General features: G+C 46.2%; 1 protein-coding gene across 2 annotated transcripts; it reads right to left on the bottom strand.

The window, feature by feature from the left end:
* Positions 1–273: 273 nt before the first annotated feature.
* Positions 274–3117, bottom strand: LTC4S (leukotriene C4 synthase). Of its 2 annotated transcripts, none has more exons than XM_067732580.1 (5): positions 2944–3117; positions 1071–1170; positions 895–965; positions 724–805; positions 274–389 (listed from the first exon to the last, which is right to left on the bottom strand). In XM_067732580.1, exons 1-5 carry the CDS (start codon positions 2999–3001, stop codon positions 287–289), a joined length of 414 nt encoding a protein of 137 aa, XP_067588681.1. In that variant the 5' UTR covers positions 3002–3117; the 3' UTR covers positions 274–286. The 2 variants fall into 2 exon arrangements, with proteins under 2 accessions (XP_067588681.1, XP_067588678.1); XM_067732577.1 differs by having other exon boundaries at positions 274–492; positions 2944–3113.
* Positions 3118–26320: the final 23203 nt, after the last annotated feature.

The following is a 26320-nucleotide window of genomic DNA, read 5'->3' as shown; positions in this document are numbered from 1 at the left end:
GTGGAGAGGCAGGCCTCATAGGAGGGGGACAGGCGAGGAAAGAGCTGACCGCAGGGAGGAGGAGCCGTGGGGTGAGCCCCGGCGGGAAAGGATGTGTGACTAGCAGCGTGGGGGAGCAGGGCGGGAGAGGACCGGACCCAGGGCCCGATCGAGCCCCTGCACGAGAGAGGCCTCTTTCCTTCCGCAACCCGACAGACTGCTGTGGCCTGAAGCTAGGCCCCTCCAAGCTCTACAACCCGCAGGGCGCAACCCACTCCAACCCAGACAGTGCACTCGAGATCACGCTTTAATGAGAGACTGGGATGGGGGCGAGCACCCTCCCCCGTCCTCCAGGAGGCTCCGCCCACCCGGCGTCCTCCGTCTCAGGCCTTCTGCAGCAGTTTCTGGAACTGTCCGAGGAGCGCGGCCGGGAGGAAGTGGGCGAGTAGGCCAAGCGCCGCCAACGCCACGAGAAGCCACAGCGCGTACGCGCTCGCGTACAGCGGGGGCAGCCTGCGGGCAGTGCTCAGCGGGGGCGGGGCGGGGGCGATGGCCCCACCCCAACCCTACGGCCCGCCTCCACCAGGGCCCGCCCACCTGCCCCCAAAAGGGAACCGCCTCCAACCAGTCTCCTGGTCCCGCCCGGCATCCGCTTGCGGCCTCTGCGGTCAAGACCCTGCCCACAAGCCAAGCCACCTTTCCCCGCCCCGGTGGACCTCCCGGGAGCCCCGCCCCGGTTCTCACCTTTGCTGCGCAGATCTCGCGTAGCCCTGAAAGTAGCGGAGGCGCGCGAACAGGTATACCAGGCCACACAGTGCTGCCGCCCCTGGGAAAGGGGAGGGCGGGGTGGGGTGAGCCCGCTGATGCGGGGACCCCCGTGGCTCTAGTGCGTGCGCCCCTGGCCCGCTCTCAGACCTTCGTGAAAGAAGATGCCGGCGACCCAGAGCGTGGCGAGGAACAGCGGGAAATACTCGCTGCAGTTCACTCTGCGGTGGGGGAGGAGCGGCATAAGGGCGCCGGCCTGGGGCCTCCGAGCCTGACCGCCCGGGGCTGCCTAGCTCCCTGCCCCGCGCCCTCCCACCGCGCCTCACTGGGCTCGGTAGATGCGCTGGAACTCCGGCGGGCCGGTGGTGAGCGGCGGAGACACGTGGAAGGCCCTGCGCGCCGAGATCACCTGCAGCGAAAAGTAGGCTGGGGGAGGAGGTGTTGCCGGAGTCAGATCTGGCACCCAGACTCCCGGCCCCGCCTCCAGTCTGGCCGCGCATCTTTTCTTTTCCCAGCTCCACACCCTGCTCGTCACGACTCCCCTTTAAAAGCCCGACCAAGGGAACCGCCAGCCCCTGCTCTTCGAGCTTGCCCTGTGTCCACGACACTCAGTGGGGAGGGCAGGGTGCCGGCCTGGGGCTCTGAGAGGCCCTGTCCAGCCCAGTGAGTGTAAGGGAAGGGATGACACGTCACAGGACACCTGCCCGCAGGACTTTGCTCCTGAATCATTTCACTTGCAAAACACAGGCAAATGTCCAACTCCCACCCTCTAGGCCTGGACTTTGGCCCAGGTCCCTGGAATGGGAGTGCCACCTGAGGGCAGAGTTGGCTGCATCCTTCCAGGTACAGAGGATCACACACCCTGTGGCCAACTGTCCCTGCTCCGCCACCCACAGAGCTCACCAGGAGGGACCTCCCGACCAAGCCTGGGTCGCTGTGCCTCCAACTGTGGTGTGGGTTCCTGCCTCAGTTTCTCTGTTCAGGCTCTGCCTCAATCTGACAGACACCCTCTCCTCTGCCCCCAGGTGGTTACGGCTGGGACTATTCTAGTCCAACCCCAAGCCACCAGGGCTCTGCCCCTCTCCCTTCCAACATGGGTGGGTACAGAGGGTGGGCTGGCCCTTGAGGGTCTGAGTGCACAGGAGCCCTTCTCTTCGCCTGAGGCCAGGTGCCCACCACACAAACAGTCCCAGTACTGGGTGTCTCCAACTATCTTCCTGCAAGTCCCATGGCCCTGGTGCCCTTGGTGCCAGGCCCTCTGCAGACATATCCCAACCTTAGCGCACTGTGGATACCAAGGGTAGCCTTGCCAGCACAGTGTATGTGAAGAAGGGCTGAGGGCCAAGCTTACTGGTATGGCTGGAGATCAAGTCAGCCTGTCTGCTCAGCCACTCCAGGGCCCCTGCCCCAGGCTGTGTCTTGTCCTAGCCCATACAGTGTGAGGCAATGGTGTCCTCCAAAGCCAGAATATCTATCCCAGGAATGTGTCTCTAGGGCTGGTCTGAGAAGGGCACCAAGCAGGCAACTTTGGGGGCCAAAAAGCAGGTTTCAACCCTGTCTAGCTCCACATGGTTCCAGCATAGAGAGGGTGACTTTGAAGGCAGGCCCAGGGGATGGGGCCCTCCCACTGGGACACCCAGAGAGGGGACCGCTGGGGAGGGCAGGGATCAGCTGGAGTAGGGCTGCATCAAGCCTATGGCTGTCCCACTTCTGTACTCACCATCAGAACACCCATTCATCCTGGCACCCTGCCCCCCTGCTCAGGCCCTAGAGCCCAACATAGCTGGATGCCCCACCTGCTCCCTGAAAGCCCCTGCCCTCTTCCAGGGTTCTTTATGCTGGCTGAGGTGCCACCCTCCAACCCCAAGCCAGGCAGCCCACATGCCTACCTCAGTTGTTCCTCAGGGGCCATTTTCCATTTCGCTGCCCATCCCCTAGGTTGGGTACCTCTCAGCCTTGGTCCCTGCTCAGGGTTTCACAGTTTGCCCTGCAGACACCCCTCCAGGGCTTCCACCTCCCCACTTGGGGAAAATGCAAGCCCCTCAGCCCTCTGGTGGGGGCCAGAAGAGCTTTCATACCAGGAGTCTGGGCTGTCCCTCACCTGGGCCTGGACCCCAGCACCTCCCCAGTGCCTAGAGGGCAGAAGGCAGACTGCAGGGGTCCGAAGCCCACCCACTGCCAGAGCAGAAGCCAGCCCACCTTGCTGCAAGACTCCCAGGAGGGTGACAGAGGCCAGAAGAGCCACTTCGTCCTTCATGGTGGCGGTGGCTCTGTCGGGCCAGGCTGGACTCTGAGACGGCTAGCTGTGGGGCTCTTATCACCCTTGTCTGCTGCTCAGAGGCTGGCCCAGAAGAGGAAGAGTGGCGCGCTCTCCCCGCCCCTTCTCAGTGGAGGGGGTTGGGGAAGGGGGCGTGACCATTGCCTGAGAGACCTGGGGAGCCTGGTCAGGCTGAGCAAGTGGAAACCAGGGCCAGAGCTTCCCTGGTGGCGCAAGTGTTAAGAATCCGTGAACACAGCCTGCAGGGGGTTAGTGCACCATGGTTAGCTGGGAGGGAGTCCGGGGAAAAGTCTGCACCTGCGGAAGAGGCAAGAGACTTTTTCTTCCCTCTTTGTTTCCTGGTGCGCGAGGAGAGGGGATTAAGAGCGCTGCTTAAAGGAGCTCCAGAGACCCGCGGCTAACAGCGCGGACCCCAGAGACGGGCATGAGACGCTAAGGCTGCTGCTGCCGCCACCAAGAAGCATGTGTGCGAGCACAGGTCACTATCCACACCCCCCTTCCGGGGAGCCTGTGCAGCCCGCCACTGCCAGGGTCCCGGGATCCAGGGACAACTCCCCCGGGAGAACGCACGGCGCGCCTCAGGCTGGTACAACGTCACGCTGGCCTCTGCCGCCGCAGGCTCGCCCCGCACTCCGTACCCCTCCCTCCCCCCGGCCTGAGTGAGCCAGAGTCCCCGAAGCAGCTGCTCCTTTAACCCCGTCCTGTCTGAGCGAAGAACAGACGCCCTCTGGCGACCTACACGCAGAGGCGGGGCCAAATCCAAAACTGAGCCCCTGGAGCTGTGAGAACAAAGAAGAGAAAGGGAAATCTCTCCCAGCAGCCTCAGAAGCAGCGGATTAAAGCTCCACAATCAACTTGATGTACCCTGCATCTGTGGAATATATGAATAGACAACAAATCATCCCAAATTGAGGAGGTGGACTTTGAGAGCAAGATTTATGATTTTTTCCCCTTTTCCTCTTTTTGTGTGTATGTGTATGCTTCTGTGTGAGATTTTGTCTGTATAGCTTTGCTTCCACCATTTGTCCTAGGGTTCTATCCATCCGTCTTCTTTTTTTCTTTAAAAATTTTTTTCTTAATAATTATTTTTTATTTTAATAACTTTATTTTATCTTCTTTCTTTCTTTCCTTCCTTCCCTCCTTCCTTCCTTTCTCCCTCCCTCCCTCCCTTCCTCCTTTCTTTCTTTCTTCCTTTCTTTCTTCCTTCCTTCCTTCCTTCCTTCCTTCCTTCCTTCCTTCCTTTCTTTCTTTCTTTCTTTCTTTCTTTCTTTCTTTCTTTCTTTCTTTCTTTCTTTCTACTTTTTCTCCCTTTTATTCTGAGCCATGTGGATGAAAGCCTCTTAGTGCTGCAGCCAGGAGTCAGTGCTGTGCCTCTGAGGTGGGAGAGCCAACTTCAGGACACTGGTCCACAAGAGACCTCCCAGCTCCACATAATATCAAACGGCAAAAATCTCCCAGAGATCTCCATCTCAACACCAGCACCCAGCTTCACTCAACAACCAGCAAGCTACAGTGCTGGACACCCTATGCCAAACAACTAGCAAGAAAGGAACACAGCCCCATCCATTAGCAGAGAGGCTGCCTAAAATCATAATAAGTCCACAGACACCCCAAAACACACCACCAGACGTGGACCTGCCCCCCAGAAAGACAAGATCCAGCCTCATCCACCAGAACACAGGCACTAGTCCCCTCCACCAGGAAGCCTACACAACCCACTGAACCAACTTTAGCCACTGGGGACAGACACCAAAAACAACAGGAACTGCGAACCTGCAGCCTGCAAAAAGGAGACCCCAAACACAGTAAGATAAGCAAAATGAGAAGACAGAAAAACACACAGCAGATGAAGGAGCAAGATAAAAACCCACCAGACCTAACAAATGAAGAGGAAATAGGCAGTCTACCTGAAAAGTAATTCAGAATAATGATAGTAAAGATGATCCAAAATCTTGGAAATAGAATAGAGAAAATGCAAGAAACATTTAACAAGGATCTAGAAGAACTAAAGATGAAACAAGCAATGATGAACAACACAATAAATGAAATTAAAAATACTCTAGATGGGATCAATAGCAGAATAACTGAGGCAGAAGAACGGATAAGTGTCCTGGAAGATAAAGTAGTGGAAATAACTACTGCAGAACAGAATAAAGAAAAAAGAATGAAAAGCACTGAGGACAGTCTCAGAGACCTCTGGGACAACATTAAATGCACCAACATTCGAATTATACGGGTTTCAGAAGAAGAAGAGAAAAAGAAAGGGACTGAGAAAATATTTGAAGAGATTATAGTTGAAAACTTCCCTAATATGGGAAAGGAAATAGTTAATCAAGTCCAGGAAGCACAGAGAGTCCCATACAGGATAAATCCAAGGAGAAATACGCCAAGACACATATTAATCAAACTGTCAAAAATTAAATACAAAGAAAATATATTAAAAGCAGCAAGGGAAAACCAACAAAAAACACACAAGGGAATCCCCATAAGGTTAACAGCTGATCTTTCAGCAGAAACTCTGCAAGCCAGAAGGGACTGGCAGGATATATTTAAAGTGAGGAAGGAGAAAAACCTGCAACCAAGATTACTCTACCCATCAAGGATCTCATTCAACTGAAAGCATTTCCTCTAAGATCAGGAACAAGACAAGGATGTCCGCTCTCACCACTATTATTCAACATAGTTTTGGAGTCCTAGCCACAGCAATCAGAGAAGGAAAATAAATAAAAGGAATACAAATTGGAAAAGAAGAATTAAAACTACCACTGTTTGCAGATAACATGATACTATACATAGAGGATCCTAAATATGCCGCCAGAAAACTACTAGGGCTAATCAATGAATTTGGTAAAGTTGCAGGATATAAAATTAATGCACAGAAATCTCTTTCATTCTTATATACTAATGATGAAATATCTGAAAGAGAAATTAAGGAAACACTCCCATTTACCATTGCAACAAAAAGAATAAAATACCTAGGAATAAACCTACCTAGGGAGACAAAAGACCTGTATGCAGAAAACTATAAGACACTGATGAAAGAAATTAAAGGTGATACCAGCAGATGGAGAGATATACCATGTTCTTGGATTGGAAGAATCAATATTGTGAAAATGACTATATTACCCAAAGCAATCTACAGATTCAATGCAATCCCTATCAAATTACCAATGGCAGTTTTTTTACAGAACTAGAACAAAAAAAATCTTAAAATTTGTATGGAGACAAAAAAGACCCTGAATAGCCAAAGCAGTCTTGAGGGAAAAAAGTGGAGCTGGAGGAATCAGAATCCCCGACTTCAGACTATACTACAAAGCTACAGTAATCAAGGCAATACAGTACTGGCACAAAAACAGAAACATAGATCAATGGAGCAAGATAGAAAGCCCAGAGATAAACCCATGCACCTATGGTCAACTAATCTATGACAAAGGAGGCAAAGATATACAATGCAGAAAAGACAGTCTCTTCAAGAAGTGGTGCTGGGAAAACTGGACAGCTACATGTAAAAGAATGAAATTAGAACACTCCTTAACACCATACACAAAAATAAACTCAAAATGGATTAGAAACCTAAATGTAAGACCAGACACTATAAAACTCTTAGAGGAAAACATAGGAAGAACACTCTGACATAAATCACAGCAAGATCTTTTTTGACCCACCTCCTAGAGTAATGGAAATAAAAATAAACAAATGGGACCTAATGAAACTTCAAAGCTTTTGCACAACAAAGGAACCCATAAGACGAAAAGACAACCCTCAGAATGGGAGAAAATATTTGCAAACGAATTAATGGACAAAGGATTAATCTCCAAAATATATAAACAGCTCATGCAGCTCAATATTAAAGAAACAAACAACCCAATCCAAAAATGGGCAGAAGACCTAAATAGAGCTCTCTCCAAAGAAGAGATACAGATGGCCAAGAAGCACGTGAAAAGCTGCTCAACATCACTAATTATTGAGAAATGCAAATCAAAACTACAATGAGGTATCACCTCACACCATTTAGAATGGGCATCATCACAAAATCTACAAACAACAAATGCTGGAGAGGGTGTGGAAAAAAGGGAACCCTCCTGCACTGTTGGTGGGAATGTAAATTGATACAGCCACTATGGAGAACAGTATGGAGGTTCCTTAAAAACTAAAAATAGAATTACCATATGATCCAGCAATCCCACTACTGGGCATATACCAGGAGAAAACCATAATTTAAAAAGACACGTGCACCCCAATGTTCATTGCAGCACTATTTACAATAGCCAAGTCATGGAAGCATCCTAAATGCCCATCAACAGACGAATGGATAAAGAAGATGTGGTACATATATACAATGGTATATTACTCAGCCATAAAAAGGAACGAAATTGGGTCATTTTTTGAGATGTGGATGGATCTAGAGACTGTCATACAGAGTGAAGTAAGTCAGAAAGAGAAAAACATATCGTATATTAACGCATATATGTGGAACCTAGAAAAATGGTACAGATGAACCGGTTTGCAGGGCAGAAATTGAGACACAGATGTAGAGAACAAACGTATGGACACCAAGGGGGGAAAGTGGCGAGGGGGTGGGGGTGGGGGTGTGATGAATTGTGCGATTGGGACTGACATGTATACACTGATGTGTATAAAATGGATGACTAATAAGAACCTGCGGTATAAAAAAGTTTTTTAATTTTTAAAAATTAAGAAAAAATTTTTAAAAAGAAACCACAATCTCAGTACCATAGACAATCATAAGCAGTACACAACTCACACCCTAAGCTTAAATTTAAAAAAAAGTTTTATTTTGAAATTGTTTTACTTACAAAAAATTTTGCACAAATAGCACACATTTCCCATCACCCAGCTTCCTCTAATGTTAACATCTTATATAATTATGATTCAATTATGTAAACTCAGAAATTAACATTGATACAATACTATCAGCCATTTTACAGATCTTATTGAAGTTTCACCAATTGTGCCACTAAAATAGTACAAAGACCTCTAAAACATTACTCAAAGTTGTGGCAGACACAAAACACATATCGTTCGATTCCCTTTATATGAAATGTCCAGAAAAGACAAATCCATAGAGACAGAAAACAGATCACTGGTGGCCAGGGGCCGGGAGCATTACTGGGATGATGAAAATGTACTAAAACTGAATTGTGGTGAACTTCGCACAACTCTGTAAATTCACCAAAAATCGTTGAATTTTATACTTAAGATGGGCATATGTTATGGTATGTAAATTATACCTCAATAAAGTTGTTTTTAAAAAATAGTACAAAAGCCAGGCAGCCGGAGCCCTCCAATGTTACCGCACCGCCGCCTTGACGGCGGGTACGGTGCGTCGCCTCTTGGCCGTGTCAGCGGTAATGAGAGCGGCAGGGAACGCGGCGCCGCGCAGTCCCCTGGGGACCCCAGGAGGCAGCCACAGCACACTCCACCAGGCCCCACTGCAGTCGCTGGAGCCGGCCGGAAAGGGCGGAGGCAGGGGCTCTGGCAGCGCCTCCTACCCAGCCGACCCCTCGACCCCTCGTACCCCACGGAGTGGAGGGCTCGGCTTCACCACCACCCCAGGCCCCCACTGACTTTGACTTGGCCTCTCGGTCTGCGGGTGAGGGAAGCGATCAATGGCCTTCCCACCGCACTCACTCGGGGGGCCTGCTCAGCGCGCGAAGCGCTCCCTCGCTAGGGAAGGCGGCGTAGGGTGCAGGAGGAGGGGGCACATAGAAAAAATATTGACTGGGACTTCCCTGTTGGTCCAGTGGTTAAGCCTCCGTGTTTCCAGTGCAGAGGGTCTGGGTTCCATCCCTGGTCGGGAAACTAGATCCCACAGGTCTTAACTAAAGAGAATGGACTCGAGGACACAGGGAGGGGGAAGGGTAAGCTGGGACGAAGTGAGAGAGTGGCATGGACATATATACACTACCAAATGTAAAACAGATAGCTAGTGGAAAGCAGCCGCATAGCACAGGGAGATCCACTGGGTGCTTTGTGACCACCTAGAGGGGTGGGATAGGGAGGGTGGGAGGGAGACGCAAGAGGGAGGAGATATGGGGACATATGTATATGTATAGCTGATTCACTTTGTTATAAAGCAGAAGCTAACACACCATTGTAAAGCGATTATACTCCAATAAAGATGTTAAAAAAAAAAGTTAGCATGTTACATAAAAACAGTACTGTGATTAAAACCAGGAGACTAACATTGATCCAAGACTATTAATCTACAGACCTTAACCAAATTTCAGTATGTTGTCCCATAACATCCTTTTTCTGGTCCAGGATCACGTGTCCTTGGTCTCCTCCAATCTGAGACAATTGGATGGGTCTTCAGTGTGCTTTCAGTGATCTTTCATAATCTCAACACTGATGAAGAATGTGAGTTATTTTGTAGATGACTCTCAATTTGGATTTTCTGATGTCTTTACATGATTATACTTTTTAAAAAGATTTTATTTATTTTATTTGTGGCTGTGTTGGGTCTTCATTGCTGCGTGCAAGCTTTCTCTAGTTGTGCCGAGAGGGGGCTACTGTTTGTTGCAGTATGTGGGCTTCTCATTGCGGTGTCTTCTCGTTGCGAAGCACAGGCTATATGCACGTGGGCTTCAGTAGTTGTGGCGCATGGGTTCAGTTGCTCCGCAGTGGGATCTTCCCGGACCAGGGCTTGAACCCATGTCCCCCTGCATTGGCAGCTGGATTCTTAACCACTGTGCCACCAGGGAAGCCCTCTTTACATGATTAGACTGAGGTTATTCATTTGGGCAAGAATGCCACTGAAGTGATGTGTGTCCATGCTTCTTATCACAACCCTAAGCTTTCTGCACAAGGAAATAACATTTGTTATGATGGCACGTCTTGCTTTTGACCTAACCCACTTATTCCCAGCTCATGCTCCACCCTGTAGAATCACCTTGCAGATTCATGGCTCTGACCTTAGCCCTCCTCAGCCTGATTCTGTTTGGGCACCTGGGGTCCCTTATGCACCCCCAGGATCCCTGAGCACCCTTCCCGGGCAGCCCTGTCCCTCACTGTTTTCGTTGTTGGATTTCTATCTCCCCACCCTTCCAAGAGTACCTGGGAGGAGATGACTGCTCTCTGCCTGGTCCCCAAGTCCCGCATGTTGTTGATGCTCAAAGAAACATACCGATGAATGAGCAAATGACTGACTATCAAGTTGGCCTGGCTGCCTTCCCTCTATTCTCTCCCTGGAAACCATTGAACTTTTCACCAGCTCTACAGCTTTATCTTTTCCAAAATGTCATATGATTGGAATCATACAGTATGTAGCCTTTTCATATTGGCTTCTCTCACTTAGTAATATGCATTTAAAGCTCCTCCATGTCTTTTCATGACTTAATAGCTCATTTCTTTTCAGTGCTGAATTATATTCCGTTATCTGGGTGTATCACAATTTATCCATTCACTACTGAAGGACATCTTGGTTGCTTTCAAGTTTTAGCAATTATGAGTAAAGCTGCTATAAACATCTATGTGGAGGTTTTTGCCTAGATGTAAGTTCTCAACTCATTTGGGTAAATACCAAGGACTACGATTGCTGGATTGTATGGTAAGAGCATGTTTAGTTTTGTAAGAAACTAGCAAGCTGTTTTGCAAGGTGGCTGTACCATTTTGCATTCCCACCAGCAATAAATGAGACCTCCTGTTGCTCCACATCTTTGCCAGTATTTGGTGGTGTCAGCATTCTGGATTTTGCCATTCCAGTAGATGTACGTGGTATCTTGTTTTAATTTGCATTTCCCTAATGACATATGATGTGGAACATCTTTTCATATGCTTATTTGCCATCTGTATATCTTCTTTGGTGAGGTGTGTGTTAAGGTCATATGACCGTTTTTTTAAATTGAGTTGTTTGTTTTCTTATTGTTGAGTTTTAAGAGTTATTTGTACACTTTGGATAATAGTCCTTTATCAGATGTGTCTTTTGCAAATATTTTCTCCCAATCTGTGGCTTGTCTTCTCATTCTCTTGACAGTGTCTTTGACAGAGTTTCTGCTCTGTCAAGGACAAATTTTAATGAAGATAAATTTTAAAGAAATCTGTATTATCAATTATTTCTTTCATGGATTGTGCCTTTGGTGTTGTATCTAAAAACTCATCACCATACCCAAGGTATCTTCTAGGAATTTTATAATTTTGCATTTTACATTTAAATCTATGATTCATTTTGAGTTAATATTTGTGAAGAAGGTAAATAAAGTCTGTGTCTAGATTAATTTTTTTGCATGTGGTTGTCCATTTGTTCCAGCACCATTTGTTGAAAAGACTATATTTTTTCCATTATATTGCCTTTGCTCTTTGCCAAAGATCAGTTGAGTACATATATATATAAACATCTTTATTGGAGTATAATTCCGATAAAGATGTTAATATATATATATATATATATTTTTTTTTTTTTTTTTTTTTTTTTTTGCAGTACGCGGGCCCGTCACTGTTGTGGCCTCTCCCGTTGCGGAGCACAGGCTCCGGACGCGCAGGCTCAGCGGCCATGGCTCACAGGCCCAGCTGCTCTGCAGCATGTGGGATCTTCCCGGACCGGGGCACGAACCCGTGTCCCCTGCATCGGCAGGCGGACTCTCAACCACTGCGCCACCAGAGAAGCCCTGGAGTATATTTGCTTTACAGTGTTGTGTTAGTTTCTACTGTATAACAAAGTGAATGAGCTATATGTATACATGTATCCCCAAATCCCCTCCCTATTGCGTCTCCCTCCCACCCTCACTATCCCACCCCTCTAGGTGGTCACAAAGCACCAAGCTGATCTCCCTGTGCTATGCAGCTGCTTCCCACTAGCTATCTATTTTACATTTGGTAGTGTATATATGTCAATGCTACTCTCTCACTTCATCCCAGCTTACCCTTCCCACTCCCCGTGTCCTCAAGTCCAAAGATCAGTTGACTATATTTACGTGGGTCTATTTCTGAGCTTTCTATTCTGTCCCATTGATAGACAAATAGTTTGTTCTTTCACCAATACTACCCTGTCTTGATTACTATAGCTTTATAGTGATTTTTTTAAATTTTATTTTTATTTATTTATTTTTTGTTGCATTGGGTCTTCGTTGCTATGCGCAGGCTTTCTCTAGTTGCGGCAAGCAGGGGCTACTCTTTGTTGTCGTGCGTGGGTTTCTCATTGCAGTGGCTTCTCTTGTTGCAGAGCACGGACTCTAGGCACGCGGGTCTCAGTAGTTGTGACACATGGGCTTAGTAGTTGTGGCTCGCGGGCTCTTGAGTGCAGGCTCAGTAGTTGTGGCACACGGGCTTAATTGCTCCGTGGCATGTGGGATCTTCCCGGAGCAGGGCTCGAACCTGTGTCCCCTGCATTGGCAGGTGGATCCTTAACCACTGCATTACCAGGGAAGTCCTATAGTGATTCTTGAAGTCAGGTAGTGTCAGCCCTCCAACTCTGCTCTCCTTCAATATTGAGTTGGCTATCTGGGCCTTTTGCCTCTCTATGTAAAATTTAGAACCAGATTGTTGATGTCCACAAAATAATTTGCAGCAGTTTTTACTGGAATTGCTTTGAGTCCATTGATCAAGTTGGGAAGAACTGGCATCTTGACAATATTGAATATTCCTGTCCATGGACATGGAATATCTCTCCATTTATTTAATTCTTCTTGGATTTCTTTCATCAGAGTTTTGAGTGTAGCTTTTTAGCAAGTTTTGAAACCAGGAAGTGTGAGTCCTCCAAATGTGATCTTCATTTTCAACATTGGGCCATTCTGGAGTCATTGAATTTCTCTATGAATTTTAGGATCACCTTATCAATTTCTACAGAGAAGCCAGCTGGGATTTTAATTGGAATTGTGTTAAATCTGTATATTAATTTGGAGAGTATTGTCATCTCAACATATTAAATATTCTGATCTGTGCACATGAAATGTATTTCCATTTATTCAGATTGTCTTTAATTTCTTTCAACAATGTTTCATAGTTTTCAGAGTATAAGATTTGAATTTCTTTTGTTACATTTGTTTCTAAATATTTTATTCTTTTTGATACTACTGTAAATGAAATGGTTTTCTTAATTTCATCTTTAGATTATTCAACAAAATGTATGGAAATACAACTAATTTTTGTGAGTTGCTCTTATATTCTTCAGGAGCTTATTTATTAGTTCTATTAGCTTTTTTTAAAAAAATTGATTAATTTTTGACTGCATTCAGTCTTCGCTGCTGCAGGCGGGCTTTCTCTAGTTGCAGCAAGTGGGGGCTACTCTTCATTGTGGTGCACAGGCTTCTCATCACGGTGGTTTCTCTTGCTGTGGAGCACGGGCTCTAGGCACGTGGGCTTCAGTAGTTGTGGCACATGGGCCTAGCTGCTCTGTGGGATGTGGGACCTTCCTGGACCAGGGCTCAAACCCATGCCCCCTGCATTAGCAGGCATATTCCTAACCACTGTGCCACCAAGGAAGTCCCGCTATTAGCTTTTTAAATGAATTTCTTAGTATTTTCTATATACAAGATCATGTCATCTACAAATAGAGATAGTTTTACTTCCTCCTTTTGCATGTTTTCATTTTCTTGCCTATTTGCCCTAACTAGAAAACCCTGAAGTTGCAAAAGCCTTATCTTGTTCTTGATCTTAGGGGGAAAGGATTCAGTTTTGCACCATTAAGTATGATGTTACCTGTGGGTTTTTGTAGATGTCTTTTATCAGGTAGTCCTAGTTCACTGTCTGTTTTTATCATAAAAACGGTGTTGGATTTTGTTAAGTGCTTATTTTACATCTTTTGGGATGATCATATTTTTTTTTCTTTATCGTATTAAAGTGATGTATTACATCAATTGATTTTTGAATGTTAAACTAACCTTGCATTCCTGGTATAATTCCCACTTGGTCATGATATATAATCCTTTTTGTATGCTGCTGGATTTGGTTTGTTAGTATTTGTTGAGGATTATTAATACTTTTCTTTAAATCTTTGAAATAAACTTTATATCATCACCTTTAGAATAAAATTAGTATTATTTTTCATAAATAGAAAACAAAACAATGTGATCAAATTCTGGCTAGATATTATCGTTTGTCCTGGGCTTAAAGCCCATGCTTTGTCATTGTTGTTGTTAAAAACAGAATAGAGGGGACAATGCATGCATGCATCGATTAAAAAAAAGACTGATTTACTGAGATATCAAATATATGAATATTTAAACATTCATGAATGTGTAATGATAGTTGCTTGCTAAAGGACTAACTTATTCTTCTGACAATTGACAAATACAAAGAAAGAAGTAAGCATTTGTCTTGTGTACACTTACGTGAGGGTCAGTCAGGTGTGGCCACAGGAGAGGCTCAGGAGAACAAAGTTCATTATACTCGCAGATCCTAGAGACAGGAGGCAGGGCACCCCACACAGGGCCACATGGGAAAGCAGCAGAGTGGTTAGGAGGCAGAAGATAGCAGTGAGGGAGAAAAGTCTAGGTCCTGGGGTTCCCACAGGAAAGGCAAGGCAGGGCAGGGTAAACAGCTTATAACTGCCTAGTTGGGATAGTGTTAGCAGGCTCTAAACTATAGGGGTGGTCTCTAGCTGCCTGATGCCTGGCCCTGGGATGATTAAGGCAGAAGAATAGTGCCTCCTGAGGTGTGGGGCCCAGATAGAGGAGCTATTTCTCTGGATTGGTTAGTTTGCATATCAAAGGTAAGAACCCAGCTGAACTTGCTATTGAAACCTTGTAACTCAGATTGGGACTTGAACTCATGGTCTTTTAACTGAGATCACACGCCTGGTCTCAGGACTTAATGAAGCTCAGGTTCTTGATGTCTCATCACGGAAAGAATTCAGTGAGAGACAAAGTGATAGGTAAGAAGTGGATTTATTTAGAGAGAAACACATTCCATAGACAGAGTGTGGGATATCTCAGAAGGCAAGAGAGACACCAGGATATGGAGTTGTCAACTTTTATAGGGGTGGGTAATTTCATAGGCTAATGAGTGGGAGGAGTATTCCAGCTATTTTGGGGAAGGGGTGTGGATTTCCAGAAGTTGGGCCATCGCCTACTTTTTTACCTTTATGGTCAACCTTGCAACTGTCATGGCGCCTGGGGGTGTGTCATTGAGCTTGCTGATGTGTTACAATGAGGCTCAAGGTCTAGTGAAAGTTGATTCATCCTCCATCTTGGACCTATTCGGTTCTAATCAGTGTATGTTGTGTCCTTTGGCTATGTCATTCTTCTAAAGGTTGTGCCCTGCCCCCTTCCCTGATGTTTCACTATCTCCAAGAATTGGCTACCCCAAGGGGCAGTCTGTCACCTGCCAGAAAGGAATTTTAAGATGTCAAAACATTATAATAAACACAAAAATTTTTAATACATACATATAGATATACACACGCAATAGAGCATTTATCTTGCTTTGCTTGTCAAACTATCGGGGTAACTAAAGAATAGATGAGAGAAAATTCTTTCTTTACAGATGAATTCTAGATACTATATGAAGTAGGAGTGAGCCTGTGATGACATCATAGATGTAGATCATTAACAGCTCCTGAAACCAATAGGTGGTAGGTTGAAAGGGACCTTTATAAGGGAGGAGACAGGCTGTCATCATCTGAATCCCTCATCAAACGTAGCTTTGCTGATAGTGGAATAACCAGTGATCACATTGCCTCCAGAGGTGTTGCAACAGAAAGCTCTCTTCCTCCCCCCCCCCCGCCCCCCGAGGTCTTTTGGATCAAACTGCCTGTGTGCTGGAAGTAGGCAGGATAGAGGGCACCACAAGAAGCCCAGACAAACCCAGAATGTGGGTCCATTATAGAGGAGATTTGGAGACAAAAAGAAGTTCCCTGCTAAGTGTGTTTGCTGAGGGGTCATGTTACACTTCCTGCGGGGTACACACCAGGGACGTTGCTTTGCAGAAGGAGTAGCTGAGGCTCAGAGGTGAGAAGTTTGTGCCCAAGGTCACAGGGACCAGAGAAGCCAGGGGCAAGCCAGGGACTTCCACAACTTGGCAGTTTGGGGTGGGGGGCTATGTCTGTCCTGCTCAGCACTGGGTGCCCTCAGCATGATACCAAGCAGGGACCTGTGAGGTTCCTGGGCACAAAGCCTTTCTGTGTCCCCCATTTCTTTGATATCAGGAAATAGCCTTCATTCAACCTCCATGACCTTCCCTGAGTTCCAATGGGCAGATTCAAGCAGTTGTTAATTAGGGAAGGGAGGGGATGCAAGACCAGGGAGAAAACAGTCAAGAGAAACAATAGTGCAGCCTTGGGGCAAGGTCCTGGCTCCCCATCAACGGCTACATGCAACAATAACTTTGAGCTGTTTTGCAGAATCCGAAACCCCCTCCAGGTGGGAGAAGTTATCAATTAAAATGATGGTATGCTGTCCACAAGCACGGAGACCCCAGACCAGTTGGACGTGAAGGTTGATGATGCTGACTCCTACTTACCTCACCACCCACCAGTCAGAAGAATATCCATGAGAAGATCACACCACACCCTCTTTGAACCATTACTATTAAACTTCTCACTACCCTCTCCAAGTTGGGACATACAGTTTTGAGGGCATTAGCCTGCTGTGGCACCATTTGTCTGGCAAAACAATAAAGCTATTCTTTTCTACTTCATCCAAAATTCTGTCTCCAAGATTTAATTTGGTGTTGGGGTACAGAGGCTGGGTTCGGCTTCAGGCACTTAGTAGGTGCCTGGTTCTTGATGGATGAGTTGAGATCCAGTGACTGCCATGGCTCATGCTCTTAACTACGACAATAAATCTTCTCTTGGAGGAACCTCTAACTTGTACAGGGTGACAACAGTAGACACAGACATCTTCCACAGAGAGCTGCTTCTGACTGACCAGCAAATCTCTGCTCTTTGCAGCCATAGGTCCCAGGCTCCATGCTGGGTGCTAAGGAGCCTGAGGGATCCCACTCTGCAGTCTCCAAACTCTCCTCCTCACCCTGACTCATCAACTGGAAATTTCCTCTTCCTTCTGCTCTTCCTCCTCTTCCTGCCTCTCCTATCTTCCTCTTCATCTCCCCCTCCTCTGAGCATTAGCTACTCCTTGGACAAAGCAGCATCCCTGATGTGCACCCAGCAAGGAAACATAAGAAGACTTAGTGAATGAGACCCCTCAGCACAGCAACACTTAGTACAACAAGACTTTAGTGTAAAGCTACAGTAATCAGAACGGTATCGATGCCGAAAACTTCTCTGTACACCGGTGCTGAACCGAATCTCAGAGACACAGTTTTGGGTGAAGTAGAAAAGGATAGCTTTATTACTTTGCCAGGCAAAGGAGGACAAAGCAGGCTCCTGCCTCCAAAAACTATGTGTCCCCACCCAGGAAGATTTGATGAGGAGTTGTTGGGGTTTTTTTTTTTTTTAATTAATTAATTTATTTATTTTTGGCTGCGTTGGGTCCTCGTTGCTGTGTGCAGGCTTTCTCTAGTTGCGGAGAATGGGGGCTACTCTTCGTTGTGGTGCGCGGGGTTCTCATTGCAGTGGCTTCTCTTGTTGCAGAGCACGGGCTCTAGGTGCGCAGGCTTCAGTAGTTGTGGCACACGGGCTCAGTTGTTGTGGCTTGCGCGCCCTAGAGCGCAGTCTCGGTAGTTGTGGTGCACGGGCTTAGTTGCTCCACGGCATGTGGGATCCTCCCAGAGCAGGGCTCGAACCTGTGTCCCTACACTGGCAGGCAGATCCTTTTTTTTTTTTAACATCTTTATTGGAGTATAATTTCTTTACAATGGTGTGTTATAACAAAGTGAATCAGCTATACATATACATATATCCCCATATCTCCTCCCTCTTGCGTCTCCCTCCCACCCTCCCTATCCCACCCCTCTAGGTGGTCACAAAGCACCCAGCGGATCTCCCTGTGCTATGCGGCTGCTTCCCACTAGCTATCTATTTTACCTTTGGTAGTGTATATATGTCCATGCCAGTCTCTCACTTCGTCCCAGCTTACGCTTCCCCCTCCCTGTGTCTTCAAGTCCATTCTCTACGTCTGCATCTTTATTCCTGTCCTGCCCCTAGGTTCATCAGAATCACTTTTTTTTAGATTCCGTATATATGTGTTAGCATACGGTATTTGTCTTTCTCTTTCTGACTTACTTCACTCTGTATGACAGACTCTAGGTCCATCCACCTCACTACAAATAACTCAATTTCATTTCTTTTTATGGCTGAGTAATATTCCATTGTATATATGTGCCACATCTTCTTTATCCATTCGTCTGTCGATGGACACTTAGGTTGCTTCCATGTCCTGACTATTGTAAATAGAGCTGCAATGAACACTGTGGTACATGACTCTTTTTGAATTATGGTTTTCTCAGGGTATATGCTCAGTAGCGGGATTGCTGGGCCGCATGGTAGTTCTATTTATAGTTTTTTAAGGAACCTCCATACCGTTCTCCATAGTGGCTGTATCAATTTACATTCCCACCAACAGTGCAAGAGTGTTCCCTTTTCTCCACACCCTCTCCAGCATTTATTGTCTGTAGATTTTTTGATGAGGGCCATTCTGACTGGTGTGAAGTGATACCTCTTTGTAGTTTTGATTTGCATTTCTCTAATGATTAGTGATGCTGAGCATTCTTTCATGTGTTTGTTGGCTATCTGTATGTCTTCTTTGGAGAGATGTCTGTTTAGGTTTTCGGGCAGGCAGATTCTTAATCACTGCTCCACCAGGGAAGCCCTGATGAGGGGTTTTATAACCATACTCCCTAAGGGTGGGGTTGCTGGCAAGATTAGGGTGTGTGCAGGGTCTCAGGTGGTCCAGGTCTCCTAATCTTGTTGAGCTTCTTTGGTCCCTTTAATCTTGCTTCAGGTGGTTTATTGGCTGCTCCTCCCTTGATTAGCAACTGTTCAAATCTGCCCCTGGAACTTAGGGAAGATCATGGAGGCTGGAGTCTTGCCTACAAGAAACAGGACAAAAAGTCCTATGTGCCTGGAAGCCCACAGGGCCCCGTTCAATTTTACTATGACAAAAAATTAGACAAACTAGTGGAATCTAACAGAGTCTAGAAATAAGCTCACACATCTAGGGAAAATTTGTGACAAAACTGAAAGACAATGAATGCAAGATGTCTAGACTTTTCTACAAGTGCTGCTAGTGAAACAGGAGGGAAGAGGGTAGGGCACAACGTTTAAAAGAATGACATAGCCCGAGGACACAACATACACTGGTTAGAACCGAATAGGTCCAAGATGGAGGACGAATCAACTTCCACTAGACCTTGAGCCTCAGTATACATTCATTGCAACACATCAGCAAGCTAAATGACACACCAACAGGTGCCATGACAGTTCTGAGGCAGACCATAAGGGTCAAAAAGTGGGCAGTGAGGGGCTTCCCTGGTGGCGCAGTGGTTAGGAATCTACCTGCCAATGCAGGGGACACAGGTTCGAGCCCTGCTCTGGGAAGATTCCCCCATGCCGCGGAGCAACTAAGACCATGTGCCACAACTACTGAAGCCCGCGTGCCTAGAGCCGTGCTCCACAACAAGAGAAGCCACTGCAATGAGAAGCCTGCGCATCGCAACAAAGAGTAGCCCCCACTCTCCCCAACTAAAGCCCGCACGCAGCAACAAAGACCCAACACAGCCAAAAATAATAAATAAAACAAATAAATTTAAGAAAAAAAAAAGTGGGCAGTGGCCCAGTTCCTGGAAATCCTCACCTCTTCCCCAAAATAGCTGGAATACTTCTCCCACTAATTAGCCTGTGAAATTACCCAGCCCATAAAAACTGACAACCTCATACCCTGGTGCCTCTCTCACCTTCTGAGATGGCCCACACTCTGTCTGTGGAGAGTGTTTCTCTCTAAATAAATCCACTTCTTACCTATCACTTTGTCTCTAACTGAGCTCTTTCTGTGACGAGACATCAAGAACCTGAGCTTCATTAAGTCTTGAGACCAGGTGTGATCTCAGTTAAAAGACTGTGGCTTCAAGTCCCAGTATGGGCTTTGGCTGGGTTCGAGTCCCAATCTCGAATGGTTACATGGTTTCACTGGGACACAGGGACATACAAATGTGCAAAAATGAAATTGCATCCATACCTCACACATATCTGAAAAGTACCTCAAAATGGATCATAGACTTAAGTGTAAAACATAAAACTATAAAAGCTTCTGGAAGAAAACACGGGAGAAAGTCTTTGTGACCTTGGCTCCAGTGATCCATAAAAGAAAAAATAAATTGGACTTCATCAAAATTTAAAACTTTTGCTCATCCAAACATACTACTAGTGCTGACTTAAAAAAAAATGCACAGGGACTTCCCTGGTGGCGCAGTGGATAAGATTCCACACTCCCAATGCAGGGAGCCTGGGTTCGATCCCTGGTCAGGGAACTAGATCCCACACACACGCTGCAACTAAGAGTTTGCATGCCACAACTAAGGAGACTACCTGCCGCAACTAAGGAGCCACGTACTGCAACTAAGGAGCCAGCCTGCTGCAACTAAGACCTGGCACAACCAAATAAATAAATAGTTTTTAAAAATGCACATTGTGAGAGTTGCAAGTTAAGTTTTATTTGGGGCAAAATGAGGACTATAGCCCTGGAGACAGCATTTTGGATAGCTCTGAGAAACTGCTCCAGAGAGGTAGGGGAGGGGTTTTCCCTGGTGGCACAGTGGTTACGAATCTACCTGCCAATGCAGGGGACACGGGTTCAAGCCCTGGTCCGGGAAGATCCCACATGCCACGGAGCCTGGGCTCTAGAGCCCACGTGCCACAACCACTGAGCCCACACGCCTAGAGCCTGTGCTCCACAACAAGAGAAGCCACAGCAATGAGAAGCCCGCACAACACAACGAAAAGTAGCCTCCACTCACCGCAACTAAGGAAAGCCCACGCATAGCAACAGAGCCAAAAATAAATAAAATAAATTAATTTTAAAAATAATATATTAAAAAAAATGTAGGTAGGGGAGGAAGCTCAATATATATGTGATTTTGGTGAAGGGGGAGTACATGCAATCAAGCACTTTTTTTTTGCAGAAGGTCTTGTGAGGGTTACTGCTAGTCATGAGGAGCAGACGTCACCATGAAGGAATTTAGTGCTTTTCTAGATATGAGGGGATGCAAGAATTGGGCTCATAAAATCAGGTCCTGAAATTATCCAACTATATCTGAAGACCTGATCTGCCAGTTTTTCCAGAGCAGAGAGTGCTTCATTCCTGATCTCCACCCTGAATTCTTTTATTTATTTATTTTTGGCTGCGTTGGGTCTTCGTTGCTGAGCACAGGCTTTCTCTAGTTGTGGCGAGCAGGGGGCTACTCTTCGTTGCGGCGCATGGGCTTCTCATTGCGGTGGCTTTTCTTGTCGCAGAGCACAGACTCTAGGCGCGCAGGCTTCAGTAGTTGTGGCTCATGGGCTCTAGAGCTCAGGCTCAGTAGTTGTGGTGCACGGGCTTAGTTGCTCCGTGACATGTGGGATCTTCCCGGACCAGGGCTCGAACCTCTGTCCTCAGCATTGGCAGGCAGATTCTTAACCACTGGGCCACCAGGGACGTCCCTCCACCCTGAATTCTTTCAGGGGGTGTTGAAGGTCAGCAGCTGCAGTGGCAACTGATTTAACTGATTTGTAGAAGTAGATGGCAAGTGCCCATGGCAAGTGCCAATTTGTAGTTGACACTAGAATAAAAAGATAAGCCATAGACTTAGAGAAAATATTTGCAAACATATGTTTGATAAAGCACCTGTATCCAGAATATATAAAGAACTCTCGCGTGGTGATCACTTGTAATGTTTAAAGATATTGAATCACTATGTTGGACACCTGAAACTGATATAATATATTAAGTCATTTATACCTCAAAAAAAACTTAAAAAACTAAAACTCTCCTACCTTGTTAGCAAGAACACTGACCTGGGTAAATCAGGCAGATCCCTTTAGGGGCGGATGGAGGAAACGCTCCATGGAGGCCTCCTCCAGGTGGCCATGCATTGCAAAGTTTTTACGAGGGCCCTGGCCTTGACTTCAGTCAGTAGGTTCTGGGTCTGAGAAGTGATTCAGGTCTGGAAGTGGGACAACGGATCATGAATTTTCCCGGGGCGGCTAACTTGGCTTTCTGCTTATCCATCTCTCTTGGCTGCAGCTGTTTAACAGTCCACCCTGTCGACTGCCCATCTCTCCCATCCCTAGGAACATCGTTCTGTGAGCCGTCCCTCCATATCCCAGCATCCTGATCTTGCTGTGACCATCATGGTCATCACTGACACTTGGTTTCTGACAGTTCTGTGCTGCCATCTAGCCTCTATTATTTCTGATTGTTATCATTTCCATCTTTCCCATGGGACCCAGTTCTATAATGGCATTTCCTATCATCCATCCCAGACTGCAGAGGATGGCCACTATGGGCTTTTGAGCAATGTTCCTGCCCCCTCACCAGTGCATCCCTTGTTGCCTTGGTAAATGGCATTCTCTAGGGAAAGAGCAATACATACTCTCGGGTCTTTGAGGACTGTGGGATAGAGAATTGATTTAACACTGACACCTAGGGACCCAAAGCACCATCACTGGCTCCATTCTTAGTGCAGGGGTGTACTGTGAGGGTCAGGTGACAATCCAAGCGTGTTCCAGGCCCTCCAAATAGAGTCCTAGCCCAGGTCCATTTCACATGAACCCACTGGGCCCAAGACCCCTGGGTCATTTCCCTGGTTTCTGGATGTATCGTTAGAACGGTCATATGAGGCAGTTGGCAGTGTACAAAACACAGCAAACACAACAGTCCTGAGACTAACGTCCTTGCAACCTGCTTGCAAGGCTCGCTCTTGGCCGGTGTCTGGGAGCTTCGATTTTGGGAGCGTTCCCACTACTAACTGATAAAAATGGCTCACTGTGCCAAACCTGTTTGGGTTTATGTTGAACAACTGCTTTCCTTTTGGGACTCTGGAATTTTAGTTCATGCCAGCAGAGGGTACTTAGGTGACCAGCTGCCAGTAAGAACCCTGGGTGCTGAGTTTCTTATGAGCTTCCCCGGATGACAACATTTCACACGTATTGTCACAACTCATTGCTGGGGGAATTAAGCGAATCCTGTGTGACTCCTCTGACAAGGGATTCTTGGAAGCTTGAGTCTTGAGTTATCATATTGATGATGTGGTGTGAATTGGCCTGATGAGCAGGAAGTGTTGAGCACATCGAGGCTTTGTTAAGACACAGGCCCTCTGGAGGGTCACGGGCTTGTCCCCTCAGTGAGGTCACTAGGCAGCGGCATGTCAGACATCCCTTGGAATTAAATACAGGCTATTGCACTTTGCACCTCCCACCACGATAAAAGGAAGACAAGCCTTGGGTCTTGGATGCAGCATATTCCACACTTGGGGACACTGCCAAGACACATTTATCAGGTGGCACAGAAGGCTGTCAGCTGTGAATAGGACCCAGAGGAAGTAAAGGGCTTTGCAGCAGGGCCAAGCTGCAGGGCAAGCAAACTCCTGCTCAGTCCACAAGGTCCAGCAGGTCCCCTGGTACTAGAAGTAGACAGAGATGTGAGGTGTTTCTGGCAAGTCCCAGTAGGAGTCCTAGTGCACACCCTCAGGGCCCTGGAGCAAAGCTGTGCCTTACTCAGTGACTGAACACTGTTCCAAAAATGAAGCTAAACTTGACCATGGGACCTTGGGACATTGGGGCACCAAGTGACTATGTGGCCAGAGCAGTCTGTCACATGCGCTGGTTCTGTGGGACCAAACATTCACAGCAGTGGCCCATCACACCATGGAATGGCTGGGTTTGTGGCACAAGTAAGAGTCACCCACCACTGTGGCTGCAGCACTTCTCCCTTGGCCACTGTCCAAAGTCAGCTTGGGGAGGGGCTCCCTCTGACCGGAGGCTAGTGTCCGCAGGGTCCACATGGTGGCTTTTGGTACAGGAGCTCTTAATTTTACTATAAGACATTAATCCATGTTTTACATTATGGTTAACTCTTTTCCCCTCTTGTTTAAGAAATTCTTTCCTACCCTCAGGTCATCAAGATATTCTCCTACATTACCTTATTGTAAAAGCTTGATAACTTTCACACTGACATCTTTAATCCACATGGAATTAATTTGCTTATGATGTCAGATTGGGCTTGCATTTTTCCCCCCCAATTTTTTTAAAACATAATTTCATACTTAAAGAAAGTTTGCAAGAAGAATACAAAGGGGACTTCCCTGGTGGCACAGTGGTTAAGAATCCGCCTGCCAATGCAGGGGACACGGGTTTGAGTCCTGGTCTGGGGAGATCCCACATGCTGCCGAGCAACTAAGCCCGCGAGCCACAACTACTGAAGCCTGCGTACCTAGAGCCCATGCTCCGCAACAAGAGAAGCCACCGCAATGAAAAGCCCATGCACCGCAACGAAGAGTAGTCCCTGCTTGCTGCAACTAAAGAAAAGCCCTCACGCAGCAACGAATACCCAACACAGCCAATAATAAATAAATAAATATATAAATACATAAAAAAGAAAAAAAAAGAATACAAAGAATTGCAATATAGCCTTAACCCAAGTTTCTATTGTTTTAATAACTGTATTTGATCTGTCTCGTCTCTCTCTTTTTCTCCATACACACAGACACACACACACACACATTATCTTTCTGAGCCATTTGAGGGTAATTTGCAGACAAAATACATCTTTGCTCATCAATACTCCAGTGTGTATGAACATTCTCTTATATAGCTACAGTACAATTAGCAAAATCAGGAAATTAATATTAAGACAATACTATTATCAATATACACAAATATTGAATCATTATGTTGTTACACCTGAAACTAATATAATGTTATATGTCAGTTATGTCTCAATTTTTAAAAGATAATACCATTATCTAATCAATAGACCTTAGCCAGATATTGCCAATTGTCCCAATACTGTTTGTTTTTAATTAATTAATTTATATTTTATTTTTTGGCTGCATTGGGTCTTTTTTGCTGCGCACTGGCTTTCTCTAGTTGTGGCGAGCAGGGGCTACTTCTTGTTGCGGTGTGCAGGCTTCACATTGTGGTGGCTTCTCTTGTTGTGGAGCATGAGCTCCAGGCACGTGGGCTTCAGTAGTTGTGGCATGTGGGCTTAGTTGCTCCATGGCATGTGGGATCTTCCCGGACCAGGGCTCGAACCTGTGTCCCCTGCATTGGTAGGTGGATTCTTAACCACTGCGCCATCAGAGAAGTCCCCAATACTGTTTTTATGGACTCCAGGATTACATGTTTGTTCAGCTGTCAAGAGTCTTCAGTCTCCTTTAGTCTGGAAGAGTTCATGAGTTCATGGATCTTTCTTGGTCTTTCATGATCATAGGTCAGTTATTTTGTAGAAATCTACCTATTGGGGTTTATCCAAAGTTTCCACAGATTATAACTGATGATACTCTTTGGGCGGGAATGTCAGAGAAGTGGTGTCTTTAGAGCACCATCCGTAATGTCAGTCTGTCCCATACCTGGTGATAAACCTGTGCTGTTAACATGGTGTCTGCTGGTTTCTATACCGTAAAGTGAGAACTGCAAGAACTCTCAGCCCACCCTCCCTGGACAAACCCCTCACACTAAGAGGTTTTGCCCAATCTCAGCCTAAGGCTGCACATGTCCCTGAGATGACCCAGCCCCCTTGAGTGCCAGGAAAACTCAAGGCTGACACAAGAATTTACCATTTGTCCCAACCAACACCTGAAGCTAGGCTCTTGACCTCCCTGTTCTTAGAGCATTTATTTAAAAACCCTACAATTGTTAAGAACTTCTTCTTTCCCTTTAAGATGTATTTGTATCTCCTACAACCCAGGAGTGTCCTTCTCAAGGAGCTGAAAGTCATCCCCTTGAAAAGTCATCATGAGTTAGGCTGGGGCCTCTGTCTTCCAATCTCTGAGGGAGGAGAGAAATCTAACTTCAGTAGTGCCAGTTAGCAGACAAGGATGGCCTAATCACTTTGACACTGGCCAACCCTCTTACCGGCTTTTTGTAATCTTTCACTTCCTGTACTCTCCTGGAGTCCCCACTCTGTTACCTCCCTTACCTAATGTCTGACTTTATCTTTGACAAAAGTAACTTTTTTCCCACATTGAAATAAGTATCTTTGTAGGGGCACAGTTTGAGATTGTGTAAAAAATTCTGTTTCTTCTCAAACATTCACCCCCCAATTTTAACAAGTATTGGTGATTCATGCCTGAATCACTTATTATTTATTATTAGATGATTGCCAAATGGTGATTTTCTAATTCCATCATTCTTTTTACCTTTATTACTAAGAAAGAACTGTCCCTTCTTCTCCACTTAATTACTTAACTGAATCATTGTGGATTCATAAGTTCTTAAATTAAAAATAAATTCTTATTTTACTTAATGGG

Source organism: Pseudorca crassidens, chromosome 3 (genome assembly GCF_039906515.1).
Source record: "Pseudorca crassidens isolate mPseCra1 chromosome 3, mPseCra1.hap1, whole genome shotgun sequence".
Taxonomy (NCBI): Eukaryota; Metazoa; Chordata; class Mammalia; order Artiodactyla; family Delphinidae; genus Pseudorca; species Pseudorca crassidens.
Note: the sequence above shows the minus strand (reverse complement) of the source record. Positions and strands in the feature narration are given on the sequence as shown.